At 37.7% G+C, this 20,274-nt stretch overlaps 1 protein-coding gene across 1 annotated transcript in view; it reads right to left on the bottom strand.

Annotated features, from left to right (window-relative positions):
* Nucleotides 1-6,351: 6,351 nt before the first annotated feature.
* NME8 (NME/NM23 family member 8) overlaps nucleotides 6,352-20,274 on the bottom strand; it is a 40,540-nt gene continuing 26,617 nt past the window's right edge. The window contains exons 12-16 of the mRNA XM_046670236.1: nucleotides 12,381-12,525; nucleotides 11,629-11,736; nucleotides 8,862-9,013; nucleotides 8,139-8,283; nucleotides 6,352-7,530 (exon numbers count right to left, since the gene is read on the bottom strand). Coding sequence (XP_046526192.1) covers nucleotides 7,293-7,530; nucleotides 8,139-8,283; nucleotides 8,862-9,013; nucleotides 11,629-11,736; nucleotides 12,381-12,525 — 788 coding nt within the window. The 3' untranslated portion in view covers nucleotides 6,352-7,292. The remainder of the gene's footprint in view (nucleotides 7,531-8,138; nucleotides 8,284-8,861; nucleotides 9,014-11,628; nucleotides 11,737-12,380; nucleotides 12,526-20,274) is intronic.

Here is a 20,274-nt window from a genome sequence, read left to right as displayed (position 1 = left end):
TAAATCTTTCCCACTTGTATAAAATAAAATCCCATTTCATTGTGACCAATCTCATTCATAAATACCACTCTATGACATTTTTTTCATTTTCATAGGTATATATTGCATTTTGTATGCCATTTGTTCGTAATAAAAATGTGGCACCTTAATTTTGAATGGCAGCGTGATCTTGTAATGTCTGCCCTCTAATAATGATGTATATATGTATAGTAAACATATTGGTTTAGGAATAAATGAAGGATAATCACACTACATAGTATAAATCCAAACAATTCTCTTCATTTACTGTAAATTGCAAACAGTGGATAATTCTCATAAGATGATATGCACACTGAATATTGCTATGGTCACCATTCTCGTGTATGTAGTGTTCAAATTTCCTTCCTCGTAACTTTCAGAGGAAGCCATTTTATTCTTGCATAACTTTAGATGTACTTTTTCCTTTCCTATTTGGGTGCTTTTCTTTCTTTTTCTTGCCGAATTACTCTTGTTAGATCTTCCAAAACTATGTTAAATAGTAGTGGCAAAAGCAGAGATCCTTGTCTTGTTCTTGATCTTAGAAGAAAAGCTTTCAGTCTTTCACTACTGAGCACAATGTTAGCTGTGGATTTTTCATATATGGTCTTTATCATGTTGAGGAAGTTCTTTTCTTCCTAGTTTACTGAGTGTATTTATCATGAAAGGGCGTTGGATTTTGTTAATGTTTTTTCTGTATCAATTCAGGTGATATTTGTTTCTTCCTTCATTCCATTAATATGGTGTGTTAGATTCATTGATTTCATATGTCTAACTACCCTTGTGTTCCTGTGATAAATCTCACTTGATCTCAGTGTATAATCCTTTTAATATGCTGTTGAATTCAGTTTGCTAATATTTTGCTGAGGATTTTGGCACTGATACTCAGAAGGCATATTGTTCTGAGTTTTCTTTTTCCTGTAGCCCCTTTGTCTGGCTCTTGTATCAGGGGAATGCTGGCCTTATAGAAAGAGTTAAAAAGTGTTCTCTCCTTTTTTGGGGCCAAGCCCCATGGTGTAGTGATTAAGTTCAGCATGCTCCGTTTTGGTGGCCTGGGTTTGGGGGTTTGGATCCCAGGTGCAGACCTACAGCACTTGTCAGCCATGCTGTGGTGGTGACCCACATATAAAGTGGAGGAAGACTGTCACAGATGTTAGCTCAGGGCTATCATCCTCAAGCAAAAAAAGAGGTAGAGTGGCAACAGATGTTAGCTCAGGGTGAATCTTCCTCAGGAAAAAAAAAGTGTTCCCTCCTTTTCAAATTTTGTGAGGAGCTTGAGAATTGGTGTTAATTCTTACGTAAATGTTTGATAGAATTCTCCAATGAAGCCTTCTGGTCCTGAGCTTTTCTTTGTTGGGAAGTTTTTAACTACCGATTTAATGTCCTTACTTACTATAGGTCTATTCAGATTTTCTATTTCTTCTTGAGTCAGTTTTGATAGTTTGTGTCTTCCTAGGAATTTGTGCATTTCATCTAGTTTATCCAATTTATTGGCAGGCAGCTGTTCATAGTACTCTCTTATAATCTTTTTTAATTCTGCAAAGTGGGTGATAATGTTCCTTCTTTCAATTCTGATTTTAGTAATTTGCACCTTCCCTCTCTTTTTTTAGTCAGTCTAGCTAAAGGTTTGTCAAGTTCGATCTTTTCAAAGAATAATCATTTGGTTTGGTGATTTTCTCTATTGATTTTATATTCTCTATTTCATTTACTTCCATTCTAATCTTTATTATTTCCTTCCTTCTGCTAAGTTTGGGTTGAATCTGCTCTTCTCTTTCTAGTTCCTTATGGTGTAAATTAGTTTATCGACTTGAGACTGTTGTTCATTTTAAAGTAATCATTTACAGCTCTAAATTTCCCTCTTGGCACTCCTTCTGCTACATCCGATAAGTTTTGGTATGTTGTGTTTTTGTTTTCATTCATCTCAAGGCATTTTCTAATTTATGCTTTCTTCTATGGTTTTAAGAATGTGTTGTGTAATTTCCACATATTTGCGAGCTTTCCAGTTCTCCTTCTGTAATTGAATTCTAGTATCATTCTATTGTAGTCAGAAAAGATACTTCATATGATTGCAACATTTTTAAAATTTATTAATTCATTAAGACTTTTTGGTGGCCTAACATCTGGTTTATCTTAGAGATGTGCCATGTGCGCTTGAGAAGAATGTGTGTTCTACCATTGATTGGTGGAGTGTTCTGTACACCTTTCAGGTCTAATTGGACTATAGTACTGTTCAAGTCCTCTGTTTCCTTATTGATCTGTCTTGTTGTTCTATCCATCTTTGAAAGAGAGATATCGAAGTCTCTAACTGTTATTGTGGGACTGTCTATTTCTCCCTTCAATTCTGTCAAAGTTTGCTTCATATATTTTGGGGCTCTGTTGTTACGTGTGTATACGTTTATAATAGTTATATCTTGATGAATTGAATATTTTTCAATATATAATATCCTCCTTTTTCTCTTGTAAACTTTTCTTGGTGTAAAATATATTTTTCTGATAAAAATGTAGCTACTCTAGCTCTCTTTGAGTTTCTATTTGCATGAAATATATCTTTCCATCCTTTTACTTTCAACCTCTTTGTGTCTTTGGATTTAAAATGAATCTCTTGTAGACAGCATATAAATGGATCACATATTTTAATCTATTCTGCCAATCTCTGGTTTTTAATTGGAGAATCTACTACACTCACATTTAAAGTAATCACTAATTAAGAAGAATTTACTTCTACCACCTACCTATTTGTTTTCTGTATGTTCTATGTGCTTTTCTTCCTCAATTTCACCATTACTGGCTCTTTTTGTATTTGGTTAATTTCTTTGTAATGTACCATTTGGAGTCCCTTTTTTCTGTAATTTTTAAAAAATTTTCTTAGTGTGACCCCTCAGGAATCCCCACTAGGGAATTCTAACTAATATTCTCAAACTTCTAACAACCTAGTTTGAATAACACCAACTTAGTTTCAATAGTATAGAAACACTCTGCATCTCTGTCTCTCTCCCTTTTATATTATTACTGTCACAGATTGCATATTTATACACTGAGTTCTCATTAACATATGTTTATAATCTTTATCTTATTTATTTGTTTTTTTATATACTACAGAAAAAAAAGAGGAGTTGGAAACCAAAAGTACAATAATGCTGGCTTTTATATTGACCTATGTAGTTACCTTTACCAGTGTTTTTTATTTCTTCATATGGCTTTGAGTTACTGTCTAGTGTCTTTTCATTTCGGTTTGGAGCACTCCCTTTACATTTCTTGTAAAGCAGGTCTATTAGTAACAAACTCTTTTAGTTTTGTTAACTTGGGAATGTCTTAGTTTCACCTTCACACTTGAAAGATAGTTTTGCTGGATGTAGAATTCTTGGTTGACAGTTTTTTTCTTTCAGCACATTAAACGTGTTACCCCACTGCCTTGTGGCCTCCTGTGGTTTATGATAAGAAATCACCTGTTATTGCGGACTGTAAGTCACTTCCCTCTTACTGCTCTCAAGACCCCATCTTGGTTTTTGGCTTTTGACACTTTGACTATAATGTATCTCAGGTGGATCTCTTTGAGTTTATCCTTCCTAGAATTCATTGAGCTTCTTGGATGAGTAGATTTAAGCACGTATCATATTAGGGGAGTTTTCAGCTATTGGTTCTTCAAATATTCTTTCTGCTCTTTTCTCTCACTCTTTTTCTTCTGGGATTCCCATAACACATATGTTGGTCTGTTTGATAGTGACCCACAGATTCCTTAGGTGCTGTTTGCTTTTCTTCTTTTTCTTTTTTATTTCTGCTCCTAAGACTGGATGATTCCCACTTTCCTACCTTCTAGTTTGCTGGTTCTTTCTTTCGTGTGCTCAAATTTGTTTTGAACCCCACCAGTGAACTTTTCAATTCAGTGATTGCACTTTTCAGCTCCAGAATTCTTATTTGGTTTATTTTTATAATTCCTCTTTATCAATATTCTCATTTTATTCGTACATCGTTTTCTTGACTTCCTTTAGTTTTTTCATCCATGATTTCCTTAAGCTCTTTGAGCATATGGAGATAGTGATTTAAAGTCTTTATCCAGTAAGTCCAATGTTTGGGCTTTCGCAGGGATGGTTTCTGTCAATTTTTTTCCTGTGAATGGGCTGTGCTTTCTTATTTCCTTGTACATTTTGTGATTTTTGTTGTTGTTGTTGAAAACTGAACATTCAACTATTATAATGTGGTAGCTCTGAAAATCAGTTTCCCCTCTTCCCCAGGGTTTGCTCTTCTGGATTGGTGCAGACTTAGTTTGTGTTCAGCCAGTGTTTTGACTGAGATTTCCTGGAAAGCCAGGAGTTTAAAAACAAGACCATCAGGGAATTACCTCTCCAAGGCTTTGTGGATTCTCTGTGCTGCAGCACTTCTTTAATGCTGAGCCAGGCCATTTACAATTCAGCCTCAGCCCTCCTTCCTATAGATCAGCCAGTGGTAAAAACTTAGGATCTCTCAGATCTTTTCTGAGCATGTATCTTGCCCTTGGCATGTGCTTAACCTTCTAAATTCCCCAGCACGAGTTGTTTTGAATGTCCTTATTTCCCAAAGAAACTCTTTCCCCAGCTTTTCATCCCTGGCTTTAGGTAGTCTATTATATGTCTCAACCATAATCTTTGGCCCCAGGAAGCTGTGGGATTTGGGATCACCATACAATGTTTTCAAGCAATGCCCATCACCTTTCCTCCCTGAGTGGTTTCTGAGTTAGATGAAACAGAGATGAGTGCCTTGTGTCATCCTTCAGGTAGCCTCCAGACAGCTTAGAACAGAAAACACAATAATTTGTGAATAATATCTGCTCTATTCTGTCTGGAACCAGAGACCAGAGACCCACATGGGGAACACAGGCTGCAATCTTCAAGACTGTCACCAAGCTAGGGAAGTGGTAGGGCAAGGGTAAGTAAAAATGTCACAAAGCTTTCATACAATTTTGAAGTTGCCTTTTTGTTGATTCAGCATTCACTTTGTTGCTGTAAACCTCTGATTATTTTCCAGAGTTCTAACAAAGTTGGTTCAGACAGTTTCTGGTTGTTTTTTAAATGTGCCTATGGAAGGATGGGAGCTCGGAGCTGCCTACTCCACCATTGTGCTGACATCGTTCCAATGGAGTCTTCTTGACTCCCCTGTTCTGAGGGCCTGACTTACTCTCAGCTCAAATGCCTTCTTCCCAAAATGACCAAAACAAAACTGATGATATTTCCTTCTAACCTACTGCTCTCTCTGGATTCTCTGTCTGGGAATGGTTAGATCATTTGCTTAGTTACTCAAGCTAGGTGGCTTTATCTTTTCCCACTTACTTGGTAGAGTGGGAGTCAATTGCCAAGTCCTATAGATGCAATGCAGTGTTCTAAGAATTCTCTGATATTCCACTTATCATTAACCCACCATTTCTACATTAGTTCAGGTTGCTGTCATCTTTCACTTTGATTATTGCAATGCCTCCTGCCTGGAGAGCTTGTCTCTCATTTTCCCTCTCCCTCTCCTATATGCATCTGCTCAAAGCACTCTGTGCTTACCCCTAAGAACTTGAGAACACATGTTAATTTTCTATCCCCTGCTTTTAGAGACCTAAGCTCCTTTAACACAACGACTGTGTATATTTAGCCCTGCAACAGTGTCCAGCATGTAGAAAAAGTTGAACAAATTGATTCTTGAATGTCTGAAACAGACCCACAATATTACCCTCAGACTGATGTGATAGAGTATAGTAGATATAGTAGGAAAGAAGCCAGCCAAATGTCTTTACATATAAACATCAAGATATATATGTGTGTGTGTGTACACACATATACATATGATGGCTTAGAAACTTTTAAAACTGAATTCTCTTTTTTGTTTCCTTACCTCTGATTTTTAAAAATCCTACCCATTTTTCAAGATCTGTTTTATTCCTTACCTTCTCCAGCTCCTAGCCATCAAACATACACCTGTTAATTCAGGACTGAATTATACGCTAATTCAAAATCCTCTATACTATTCATAATGTTCCCTTCATCAAAAAATGGAGGGATACACAGACGTTAGGCTAAATCTCCACCATATTGCTAACAAACACTATAAAACAGAACGTAGTCCCACTCATCTCCTCCCCGTCATTCACCACTGGCATGCTTAATAACACACTGTCTTATGGTGTTTATAATCAGATATTGTTTCTCTGAGTTTTGTGTCCTCATTAGATTTGTGTTTCCCTGAAGGTAACAACCTTTAATCAATCAGTTTTGCGTTAACCAAGGACGCACAGTTCAAGCAGACACACAATACATATTTTTCCAACAAAACTGTTTATGGGTTGTGCAATCAGGCTTTGGTCTATAATTGAGTCAGACTCATGGAATGAGCTGTACTATGCCAGAATTTACTTTTATTTTATGCATCTAATATTTTGAAACAATGTTCTTATACTTGGAGAAACCATTGCCTAAATGACAATACTAAATGAACAATGTACTCTTCTCTCCCTGAGGAACCTGGCTGGGGGTGGAGAGGTTTTTCCACTTCACATCACTTTCTCATTATGCTCCAGAGACTGAGTCTCATTTTGGCCCATCCAGGTGGGGACAACCCTCCACATGTGAAGAGGCTGTACAGTCACCTTGAGGTCAGCAGCCAGAGCCATACAGGTGTACATTTGTGGGCCTGCTCTTTGAAAATAAAGAAGGAAAGTGGGTTTGATGGGAAAAGTCACCTATCTTACACCCCGTCTCCCACACTGCCCAGGATAGAAAAGTTTTCAAGTTTTCTATCAACACCTAAGCAGATTCAACCCACACACACATTATGTAGCTACCTCTCGCCAATAAGAACCTCTTTGCCAAAGAATAGAAATGATTGCCGTTTACTCTATGATTTCTAATATTCTATTATATTATGTTATCATATAGCACCCCCAGGTGGTTAGGAGATTCCAAGTTTCTAAATACTTAGAGAACAGAGTTGAGGTTGCTGAATGAGACTTTGACCATTTAGAGTAGAGAAGCAGGGGGAAGTCAAAGAGAAGGACTGTATGAGACTGTGTCATGGCAGATGCACAAACAGCTCAAGGCCAAGGGTTTCTTGCTTGCCCCACGGTCTCCCAGGTCCCTGACATCTACAAGGCTCGGCTTTGAGGCTTCAAGGCTGCTAGGGAATAGCATAGCGTGTCTGGCAGGGAATAAAGTTTGATTCAGGAATATGGGAAAAGCTCTGGCCTTTCCAGGACAGCCTTGTCCTAGGCCCAGTCCCCATAACAAGCAAAGAAAAGAAAATAATAATTAAAGAGGTACTGCACTTTAGTTTTCCTCAGGATTCTCAGAGACAAACTCTTCAAACAATCTATTAATGGTCTCCATTGCCTCGTAGGTGTTCGATGATCCATGGACAGCATTTTTCAAAATACTTCTTCCAAATTGGGCTCGGATAGAGTCTGGGGACAGTAGTTTTGCTTCCTCTGGGTCTGTGGGACCCATCAATCGTCTCCATTCTGAAACAGCATTCCACTGGGTCAGAACCATGACCATAGACGGACCCCTGCAAATAACAATGTTTTCAGAAGACTTGGACTATTTACAACTGTAGAGATTGCATACACAGCTAAAGACAGAAGGCCACAGTTTCATCCAGAGAGCTCCTCTTTATTCTTTGTCCTTATCAGTGTGATTTTGTGCTTTTTTCTCCATTTCTCCCTCTTTCAAAAGGTCTTGATGTTAAAAGAGTGCAGTAGTTTAACTCTAGTGGTATATGCCAGGCACTGTTCCAGGTACTTTCAATGTATCAATTATTTAGGCCTCAAAATAACCTATGAGGTAGGTATTGTTATTATCCCCATTTTACAGATAAGAAAACTGAGACACAGATTAAGTATGTTGGCAAAGCAGATAAAAACCTAGACAGCTTCTATATCTAAGCTGAAGACCTAAAGAGACAGAGGAAGGAAAGAAGGAAGCAAGGAAGGAGAGAGAGGAAGATAGGGAGGGAAGGAGAGAAATAGAAAAGGAATGAACCCCAAATATTAACAGGCTGTCTTTTCATGAAGGAGATTAGATGAAACGTTTTACTTAATTTTTGTATTTTTCAAAGTTTCTACAATGAACATTTACTACTTTTATAATGAAAAGAACTATATATCAGAAACTTACTCAGATAACACTGCCAATACATCTTTATAAAAGTCTTTTCCTTTTATTTTGAAATAAATTTTCTCCGCTCGTTCTTCAGTTAGCAGCATTTCCTTGACCTGTGTTATATCAAATCCAGCCTCTTTAATGAGACTCAAGATCTCCTCTAGAGAAAACAGAGATGTGGTAATCTTGCAGACTGCCTCCACTTTCGCTCCACATGCAATTAGATTGAAATAACTATGGAAATTAACAGTTTTACTTGCATCCCGTGGTTTAAAAAACCAAAAGTACGCAAAACTAAATTGAATTAAAAAGCACCCCATTGATATTCAGAAGAACTTTAATATGTTAATATAGACATTCATTCTCTGAGATCTATCTTTCCAGAAATCACCCGGAACATCCAAGGGACTAGAAAACGGGGAGAAGAGGGGATCTGCTCCTCTGCTAAAAGTGAAGACGTGTTTTCATCTCTGTGCTTCAAACGTCAAGGGACTTCTTGCTGGATATGGATTGAAGGGGAAAGCCAAACTGAACTCTTCTCCCTAAGGAGGAGAGTGCCACTGAGGAAATGAAATAAAGTAAATCTTGGCAAAATCTCACCAACTGCCTAAACTTTGAGTGCTACATTCTGGAGAGGAAGGTGTTCATTGCATTATTCTTTCAACGTTTCTGTAGTTTGAAAATTTTCACAAAATTTGGAGGAAAATGTAGGCATTGGTTTTTATTTAAAATACTTACCTCTTTCTTGATGTGTTACATGAGGTTTAATCACTGCTAAAGTGTTTTGAGGAGGAAAGAAATGCAGTATTTCCTTTTCAGCGGCTTCTAAGGAATCGCTTCCATATAACTGGTTGATAGGCAAACTTCCCATTGCAAATTGTGCACATAAACTTTCAAAAAGAAGTCAGGTTAAAAACTGTTATAGTATAATATAACATAATATAACATAACATAGCACAAGCTAACACTATTTATATAAATTGTTTAGAAGTTATCAAGCAATAGCAGCTCATCCCTGATCTAGGCATTGTGGGAAAGGAAGCAATTACAGAGTGGCTTGGGGCATGCTACTTCCTTCCAAGGAGGTCATAGTCATTAGGAAGAAAGGACGCGAACATTTCAATAACTGTGATAATGGATATTGACAGATAACTGTGAAAGAAGCAGTGGATGCCGTGGTGTAGTGAAAAAGCACACACTGTGGATTCCTGGTTGCACTACTTGCTAGCTATATGATATTGGGAAATTCATAATCCGATGATGTATTTGAAATATATGGTGCATATTAAGCTCCCAAGAAATATTCCTTCCCCTTCTTTCACCACTAAGTATTATCAACCACTTGAGATGGGATTTGTCTCCATACCAAAGACATCAAATTATAAACACTGCATCCAGGAGACAGTGCAATGGAACCCTCCAGGTGAGAAAGTGCTGCAATAAGAGGAGCATACAGGATGGCTTTGTGTAAAGAGGCAGGAGTGATGTTGGGACGGGACAATCCACGTCGGGTTGGGTAGTTTATTTTGGTTCTGCTTCCTTCATGACAGATGATTACACATCTCCTAAATCAACGGTTCTTCCTTGATGTTTTTTCAGTTGCCCTTTTCTCTGTCTCTCCATCTATCTATGTAGATTTCAGTAGAGGAGAAGCTCACTGTTCATTTTATTTTCTCCCTGTACACACAGTCCTGAGCAGCCAACCCACAAAATCCACTCATGGTGAATAATACCCCTTTTTGCTAATAGACTAACATCACTGGAAACTTGGCTTTCTGTCCTCAGCTTCAAGACCCTCTACTTGCCTCTCTGGTTTCAGTGACCCATTCAGATTTCCTTTTTTGCCTTATCCAACTTGACCTTCCCACTCGGCCCTTGGCTGTTCTCATACCTCTGATCTGAAGATACTTGCAGCCCAAGACCCTTGTAGTGTGTGATTGTCAGGGATGGGGGATTTGCACAATGAATGACAAAGACAGTCTAAGCCATCACCAGCACTTACTGCATTCAATGCAGAGAACTACAACCATGCCTCTCTTATGCTGTTAGACATGTTTATTGGAAAAAGTGTATGTGAGTGAGGGGAAGGATGTGTGAGAGGGAGGGGTTGCCGTGTTCCTCTTTTATGCAAGTGACCCTATTTCCAATGAAGCGATGCAGAGTGTAGACTCTGATACCCAAGTGCAGGAAAGGGGCAAAGCTCTGCTCGAAGAGTTATTTCTAAAACAACCTGAAAGAGCTGGGTGGAGCCAAGAGAACTGGAAAGGCGGAGACAAATAAAAAATAATGGTCAGGATTAGTTGTGAACTTGTGGCAACATAGAGATCATAAGGGCTCTGGATGAGAATCCTCACAATAACAGTGGGGTGGAGAGGAGAGCCACGGAGGGCCTTCACCTGGAGACAGTGTCTCTGTGCCGGTGTGCTACCTCCACACTTGGAACCACCACTTCTGAAACAGTGTGCCTACAAGCATAGGCCTGTGTTGATAGGAATTCCTCCCTCTGACGCCATGCATTGCATTCTATGCTGCATTTCAGTAAGAAGTTGCATGGCACTCTGCTCACACCACTTACACAGTATCCAACCCATATATCCTTTAAGGTAATCGTCTGGCACAGGAGCAAAGACATAAGTGAATAGCGCTAAATCAGGGGTAAAATGTATCCATTCAGGACAAGCCAGATTCCAGATATCCTACACAAAATAAAACATTTCAGTTTTCATATAAGTGATGTTTCATAAGTGCTGTTATTTATTGTGTCAACATGTCTGCTGAGTTTTCTGTGCCTGGTAAAGCATCTGTATTCTTGCTCACGTGCAGGGAGGGCCTTTCTTCCCCTGAATTGAATCCTACCCTGAAATCAGCACAAAGATTTAAGTGAATTGCAATTCAGTTTGTTTCCATCGGCTACATGCCAAGGATGGAGATGCATGAGATACTACCTCTGTCTTCCAGGTGATACCAAGCCAACGGGTAAGACCAAAAAATATTTAAACAGTGCACCCTATGGGCCAGGTAACATGCCAGGTGTTGAGTTGATTACAAAGTCTAGCTGATTTCTAAGATTCATCAGGAAATTAAGCAAATGTTCCCACCAAATTGTAGACTACATATTAAGGTAGTCATCATTGTCTTGAAACTCTTATGATTAACTAAAGAATCTGCAGCTGCCACCATACCCTTCTCAAAGGAATTTCTCTTAAATAGTGGATAAGGTGGATATTTTTGCCAAGAGATACCCTTTGGCTGGTTATCCACCACTATCTGTTACTTCCCAGCCCCAAACCAAGCATCCCACAAACTTCTCTTGCAAAGCCTTAGCCGTATTCAGGTTGGCGTTGGGCTGGGCCCTACAGTAATGAGTGGTCCATGCCTCACTCAGGAACAGCAGCTTTCCTCAGATGCTCCCTTGGACGAGAGCTGTAGTTCCTGGACTCCACATCCAAAAAGAAATTAAAATGGCTCCCATGAAAAATTTGGGGACCCATGACATGAAGCCTACCTCTCTGGAAGATTTTTTTTGGCTTCTTCAACAGTGCTTGGTCCAATTAACTCTTTCCAGTGTTGTAAACCATTGTCTCTTAATAAAACAAGGGCTAGAGATGGACCACTGTTAGAAAATAAAAAGCAAAGTTAATAAAAGTGTGGCTCAGTAGCGTATTATATATAGGTAATACAAGGGTGTTTGTTAAATAGACTATAAAAGTCAAAATAATCTTTTTATCAAAGGTCTTAAATTAATTTCCAGTGTACTCTCAAGAGCATATCTATAAAAGGATGAAAGCAGAGAAAGGAAAGGAAGAGAGGGACCTTGGTTCTGATAAAGTTGTTCCTGCATTGTTCCCATGCTCCTGCTGATCTATGCAGCTTTCCTGGATTTCTGTCCCAGCTGCTATTTCACAGAAATCTGACAGATTTCTAGCAGCTCATGTCTCTCCTAGGACTAGTGATCTTTAGGATTACCAAAGCCCTTGAGAGTCAGATAGTTCTCTGCTTGGACTTGATGTTACACCCAGGATTTCTCGCATTCAACTCAACTGGACTCCAGAAACTTCACCTTCTCGTTGCTCTAATAACATTCTAGGAGAACTCGAGAAGATGGACAGTTGCGCAGAGAATCATGATGAGAATGTGACTGGCAAAGAAGTAGACCTGGCACAGCTGTGGCAACTTGAACAGGGCAGGGTTGAGAGAAGATTTAAATGATTCAAAAATAAATCAGATTGTGCTTTCTAAACCTGAAATCTACTTTACCTGGTCATGTTTTCTATAAGACTTCCAAAATAAACTTCATTTTCATATTTCTTGCACAGTGTTTGTGCTTCTACTTCCGATAATACTATTTGTCTTTGCATAAGTATTTTAAAGCCTTCATCTTGAATAATATCCAAAACATCCTCTAAATTAAAAGGCACATAATAAGTTTTAGTTATATTGGTTATATTCAGAATGTATTATCATGAGGACACACAACGCATTTCATCCTCGTATGAAATTTAAAAGTTTGCAAAAATAGCTTATTAGATTTTAATTTAAGGTGAACAATATTCTTATATCAAATTATGATATTTCCGATTTTTTATCACATAGGAATCATATACACACACACACAGAGGTATATCATTAGTAAACATTTTCTTCAGGTGTTTGTGTGTACAGGCATGTGTGTGTACAGGTTTGTGTGTTCAGACATGTGTACTGTGTGTACAGTAACCAAAATAACCAACCAACACAATCATCCAAGCATTTGTAAATAATTTTTATATTCAAGAGTCTTCATTTTATTTACTCCACTGGGGGAGATACGAGTTTATTGGATACCCAAAAGTATTTCTCAACATCCTTCTCTCTTGCCTACTTTTGACTGTAGAAACCTAGAAAATGCAATACTCGCTTCTCTACCCTTCCCTCTGGATAGGGTGGCAACATGGCCCAGATATGGCCAATCATATACAAAGGACGTATACTGGGAATGCTTCTGAGAGAGGCAGCCAGGGAGAACCTCTCTACCACCTTCTGCTTCCTGTTTCAGACATTTGAGGGACATGATGCTTGGAGCTGTGAGGTCATCTTGCAACAAAGAGGGTAAAATCAAAAGCACAAATTCTGACTCAGCTCAGACAGCACTAAGCCCCTGATCAAGGCCAAAAATGCATCCTTACTGATATATTACCTCTCCCTTTGTGAGCATGAAATGAAGTTAATAAAATAGAACTAAGCAATCAGTTGTCAGGAAAGAGTAAAACAATGAAGCATACACATTAATATAATTTAAGCAATAATTTGCTTCAGAACTATCTCACAGACAAGAGAAAGAAAAAAATAGAATATTTATACAGTTCTTGAAATTTAAAAAGGTGTAATTCTTAGAGGAGACAAATTATTTTTTTAATTTTTGTATTACTAAATTAAAAAAATATTTATCATATGAGAGTCCCTAATGGCAACAGTTTAAAAAGTGACCACAAATCCTCAAACAATTTGCATATAGGATGGCTTCTTGTAATGACTCATGAGAAAAGTTGAGGAAAAATATTCAGGGAAGGTAAATCTCCATAAAGGTAAAGAAACTAGCCTTAATGGCAGAGTGGGTGGACTGATGTCCTCAAGAATGCTCTCCTTAGCTTGCACTCTGTTTGGTGATCACAAGAATTATAATCCAGGCACATAAAGGGTCCTTGGTATCCAACTATTAAATTGAAAGAGCACTGGGGAGTACCATTATTCACAAGATGGTAATGAGTTTCCTTGACCTCACTAATAGAGGATTAAGTTCCACTTAATTCTGATATAGATAGATATGATAGATATAATAATGAGTATTTTATTTTGTTGCATAGTGTCCATGAGGATTTTCAGACATCATCTCAAGTATTCCAGTGATACCATTCAATGCACATATTCTGTGACAGGTATAGAGATGCAGAGAATTCCTGTTTCTAGATAAAGCATCTAGTAGTTGCATCGACATTTCTTGGAATAACCTGGTCCACAAAAATCATACTTCAAGACCAGAGCACCTTGATAACTTACTTCTCATTAATCACAGACAAATGCTGAGCAAGGTGGCTAATAATCAAAGAAACGTGTACAAATCAGTTCATTCTTATGTGTCTATGCAACCTTGAAAAAATTTGAACAAAAAGAAAGGGAAAAAATTCTATAAGTATCTAAATGAAACAAACGAAAAACAACAAAAACTGAATTATCTACAAAGGAACGAAAAACCGGCTGAAGCAGACTTTTCCTCTGCAACACAAAAGACAAAGTCAATGAACAAAAGTCTACAGGTTTGGGGATGGAGGATTTATCAAAAAAAAAAAAAAGCAAATTATAGAGTCAGATAAGTTTTCTTTTATATATAAAGGTAATAAAAGACATTCTCAGATACAGTAGGGCTCAGAATAGAAAATATGTACATATCTCTTTTAAAATTGTACTTAAATATACACTCTAGATAACTGAGAAGTAAAAACAATTAAGTAATTAAAAAGAAGTGAGAAATTAACAGAGCTAAAGACTGTGTAAAGCGTGAAAACCAGTTCAAATAAGAAAAATTAGAAATAAATACATCTGTTGTAAACCTGATTATAAACAAAATGCAAATTATAAAATATCATCAAAAGGTAAGACATGTATTGTAAAAGCAACTTAACAGCCACCATTTGTACTAAAACCTCAAACAACATTAAGAAAAATGAAGGGCACAGAAATCAGAAGCGGGGTGGGGCTGAGGCCAGGGAAAGGATTAAAACTCTGTAAACCCAAAGCTCCATCCTCTGCAATGGAGACTTTGGGGGATATCTCCATTTTCAGGAGGTTTCTTTGCTTTGACTTTTCTTTTTCCCTCTCCGGGCCCTGCCTGAGGCAAGCCCAGCCGTGAAGTTGTCCTCTGGAGGTAGCAGAGGCCCCGAAGACATCTACAACTCTGAGAAAAAGTCCTTCCCTGTGACCAGTAAAACTGGGAAGAGGAGCCTCCGTGGCCTGAACAGTGCGGGAGAAACCCTGTTAATTTTTTCTCTCTCCAACTTTTTGCTAACCACTTCACCTGGAGGTAGTCTCAAATGCAGGAAGCACAGGGAAGCTAAAACCCTACAATCCAGCCCGAGGACCAAGGACCAGGGCCCATGAGATAGATCCAGAGAGCGTGGGGATGGGACAGAGTGATCTCCTAAATCTGTGTTGGTTAAGTGATGGACTCATGCCGAGCCATGCATGTGCCAGGCTGATATGAGGAAACATAACAAAACCTTGAGAACAGAACTACAGTGTACACTACTGCCTAGGTCTCTGAGTGACAGCAAAGTTGTGCACAAATGAGGAAGTCCAGAACAGCATACAAAAGCTTTGAAAATAGAACTTACATTGGTGATAACCCTCAGAAAGTGGGTTGGGACATGTGGTCTGAACCTAACCTGGCTAACTGACTGCTAAAACAAACAAACAAGAAATCAACATCTTCCACAAGATTTTAACGAGATTCAGAGTCTCACAAGATAATATCAAAATGACCAGGGAGCAGAGTACAATACAAAATTATCCAACCTATAAGGAAGCAAGAAAATCTCAACAACTCTAAAGTAAAAATGCAATCAACAGACACCAACCTCCAGATGACCTAGATGTTGAAATTCTCAGATGAATAACTCAAAGCAGCTCTTATAACTACGTTCCATGAGGTGAGGATGAACACTCTTGAAATGTTTAGAAAGATAAAAGTTCTCAGCAGAGAAATAAATTACAAAAATGAACCAAATGAAATATGTAAAACTGAAAAATATAACAACTGAAATAAGAACTGGATGGGCTGAATGCCAAAATGGAGATCACAGAAGGAAGAGTCAGTCTTAACATTAAGCTAAAACAAAAGAAATGATCCAATGAGAACTACACAAAGAAAAAAAAAACTAAAAGTGAGCAAAGCCTTAGGAAACTGTGGGACAGTATCAAAAGATCTAAGAGGTGTGTCTTTGGAATCCCAGAGAAATGGAGAAAGAGTTAGTAAGAAGAAGAATATTTAAAGAAATAATGGTGGAAAATTCCTCCAACTTGGCGAAAGATATTAATTTATAGATTCAAGATTTCAATGAACCTGAAACGCAAAGATAAGCTCAAAGAAAAGTATGCTCAGATACATAATAATAAAACTGCTGAAAACTAAACGAAAGCAGCCAGAAAAAATTGCAGATAAGGAACCAATGTTTTGAAAGACTATGGATTTCTCATTAGAAACCAATGAAGCCAGAAGGCAGTGGCACAACATTTTTAAAGCACTGAAGGAAAATAACTAACAACCCATAATTCTATCTTAGTAAATAGATCACTCAGGAACGAAAGTAAAGTGAAGACATTCTTAGATTAAAGAAAACTAATAGAATTTCTTGCCAGCAGACCTGCTCTAAAAGAAATGCTCAAGTTCTTCAGGTAGGAAGAAGATGATATCAGAGGGAAACTTAGAATTTCAGAAAGGAAGAAAGGGCAATAGTAAATATCTGGGTGAATATAGTGAAATATTTTCCTTCTCTTAAGTTCTTTAAATTATTCATCACTGTTAAAAAGCAAAAGTTACAACACTGTTTGGAGGAGTATTAAATATATGTAGGTGTAATACACATGGCAACTACAGCAGACAGGGGAAAAGCACATACGTGGTTGTACGATTACTATATTGCACTTGAAGTGGTAAAATATTAACTATAAGTAGTTTTAACTTAGTTAGATATATTGAAATCCATGGAGCAACACTAAAAAACATATAAAACATACATATAGATAAAAAGTCAATACAGTCACGTGTCATTTAACGACTGATATATGTTCTGAGAAATTCATTGTTAGGTTGTTTCGTTGTTGTGTGAACATCATAGAATGTACTCACACAAACCTGGACGGTATAGCCTACTACACACCTGAACTATATGGTACTAATCTTATGGGGCCACTGTCGTATATGCAGTCTGTCATTGACTGAAACATTGTAATGAGGCGCGTGACTGTAGATAAATTGAAATGGACACTAAAAACCTATTAAAATTTCAAAAAGAAGGCAGGAAAGAGAAAATAGGATAGACAATTCCAAAATTTATCAATAACGACATTTAATGTAAACACTAGGAATAGCAATTAAAATACAAAGATTGTCAAAATGGATTTTTTTTTAAAAGATAATATTCTGTGCTCACTGGAAAGAGAAACTTAAATGGAAATGATTCTGGAAAGCTAGATGCAAACTGAAGAGAAGAGAAGTGTAGCAGTCCCAGAGGAGATCAAAACAATGAAAACGAATCATGTTTTTCACCTCTTTTTCTTCTATTATGAATGAGAAGCATGAGGATCTGATTTCAAAATTACCCAGAAAGCTTTGGTCTGAGGATATGCCTTAGATGACGGAGTCGCTTGGAGGTGATGCAGTGATCTAAGCCTTCTGGGCATATGAAAGAACCAAGAGGACTGCCTGAGGCAGCATCCAATAGAGGTCAGTCAGGAACCAGATGCAAATGCCCTGACATCCTTATCCAACATGAATGAGGCAGCAGTCATCCACCAACTCACACTGAAGATAGGCAGTTTCAATTTTCATATACCATCTATGGATTCAATGCTTGTTCCTTCTTATTAACGGTATGTTCTTTTCTAGGGACTTTGCAGTAAGAGTGCTAGAAAATGAAGTAGCCAGAATATGTATGTTGCATAATTCAAAAATTCTTAGGAGTGCCGGAAAGGGGTGAGGAGTGGAAACATGCCAGTCACATGAAATAATCTCATGAACACAGATGGAAAAATTCTCAACAAAATATTAGCCAATCAAATCCAACAATGCACAAAAAAGTATACGCTACAACAAAGCAGGATTTACTCCAGGTAGGCGAGGCTGGTTCAACATTTGAAAGTCAATTAATATAACCTGCACATTAATAGACTACAGAAGAAAAATCATATGATCCCATCAATAGATGCAGAAAAAGCATAGGACAAATCCAACAACCATTCATAACAAAAGCTCTCAGCAAACTTGGAAGAGAAGCCTCCTCAATTTACTAAAGAACATGCATAAAAATCCTTCAGATAATGTCATATTTAATGGAGAGAAACTAGATGCTTTGTATCTAAGACTGGAAACAAGGCAAGGATATCCCTTCTCACCACTCCTATTCGACATCATTCTGGGAATCCTAGTTAGTGAAATAACACGAGAAAAGGAAATAAAAGGTACACAGATTGAGAAGGAGGACATAAAGCTGTCTGTGTTCACAGATGACACAATTATGTAGAAAATCCCAAAGAAACAACAATAACAAAACTCCTGGAACTAATAAGAGACTATTACAGCAAAGTTGCAGGTTACAATTAATATACAGAAGTCAATTACTTTCCTATATGCCAGAAACTAACACTAGAATTTGAAATTTTCAACAATACTATTTATATTAGCACAAAAAAATGAAACACAAGGGTAGAAATCTAAAAAATATGTACAGAATCCAAATGAAGAAAACTATAAAACTCTGAGGAAAGGAATCAAAGATCTAAATAAATGGAAACATATTCATTGCCTATGGATGGGGAGACTCAATATTGTTAAGATGTTGATTCTTCTCAACTTGCTCTCTAGGTCTACAGAACCCCAGTCAAAAGCCCAGCAAGTTTTTTGTGGAGGTGGGTATTGACACACTGATTCTAAAGTTTATATGGGAGGCAAAAGATCCAGAATAGCCAATGCAATATTGAAGGAGAACAATGCTAGAGAGCTGATATTACCCTCTTCAAAACTTACTATGAAGCTACAGCAATCAAGACTGTGTGGAACTGATGAGAGAACAGACACATCAGATCAATGGAACAGAATAGAGAACCCAGAAAAAGACACACAAATATAGTCACCTCATCTGTGACAAATAAGCAAAGGCAATACAGGACAGCAATGATAGTCTTTCCAACAAATGATGCTGGCACATCCAAATGCAAAAAGATTAATCCAGACATAGACTTTACACCTTTCACAAAAATTGACTCAAATGGCTTACACAGTTGAATGTAAAATATAAAACTATAAACTTCCTAGAATATAACAAAGGAGGAAATCTAGGTGACTTTGGGTTTTGGCAATGATTTTTTGGATATGTAGTAAAAGAAAAAAAGAAAAATATCGATAAGTTGAACTGTATTAAAAATAAATTTTTTTGTGAAAGTTTAAAAAACCATTGAGATAAAAACCTGGAAAATATTTACAAACACAGAGCCAAAAACCACAAAGCCAAAAACCTGGAAAAATATCTGCAAACCACATATATATAAAGGATTCATATTCAAAATGTACAAAAGACTGTTATAACTCAACAAGAAGTGAACAACCAATTAAGAAATGGGCAAAAGATCTGAAGAGACACCTCATCACAGAATATAGAGATGGAAAATTAGCACATGAAAAGATGCTCAGCATCATATGTCATTTTTATTACTGCTGCAGAGTCCATTCCAATGCCTAGTGACACCGTGTACAGCAGAGTGGAACGCTGCCATCTTTTCACGCCATCCTCTCACCTGCTGGTGCTATATCAGACAATGCTCTGCTGCTATTCATAGGGTGTTCGTGGCCACATTTTTTCAGAAGTGAGTGACCAGGTCTTTCTTCCTAGTCTGTCTAGTCTGGAAGCTCTGCTGAAGACTGTCCACCGTGGGTGACCCTGCTGGTATTTGAAATACTAGTGGCATAGCTTTCAGCATCACAGCAACACACAGTCACCACAGGATGATAACTGACAGACAGGTTGTGTGGTTCTCTGACTGGGAAATGAACCCTGGCTATGGAGGTGAGAGCATTGAATCTTAACCACTAGATCACTAGGGCTGGCTATGTCATTAGGAAATTGTAAACTAAGACAAGAATGAGATGCCATTATATACCTATTAGAATAGAAAAAATCTAAAATACCAAATGTTGGCAAGGATGTAGAGCAAGAGGAGCTCTCATTCACTGCTGTTGGGAATGGAAAATGGTACAACCACTTTGGAAGGTATTTTGGCAGTTTCTTACAAAGCTAAACATTGTTTAACCATATGATCCAGTAATCATATGGTATTTACTCAAATGAGTTGAAAACTTATGTCCACACATACACAAAATTGCACATGAATGCCTATAGCAGCC

This window comes from Equus quagga, chromosome 8 (assembly GCF_021613505.1).
Source record: "Equus quagga isolate Etosha38 chromosome 8, UCLA_HA_Equagga_1.0, whole genome shotgun sequence".
Lineage (NCBI taxonomy): Eukaryota > Metazoa > Chordata > Mammalia > Perissodactyla > Equidae > Equus > Equus quagga.
The sequence above is the reverse complement of the archived record's forward strand: the minus strand, read 5'-3'. Positions and strand labels throughout refer to the sequence as shown.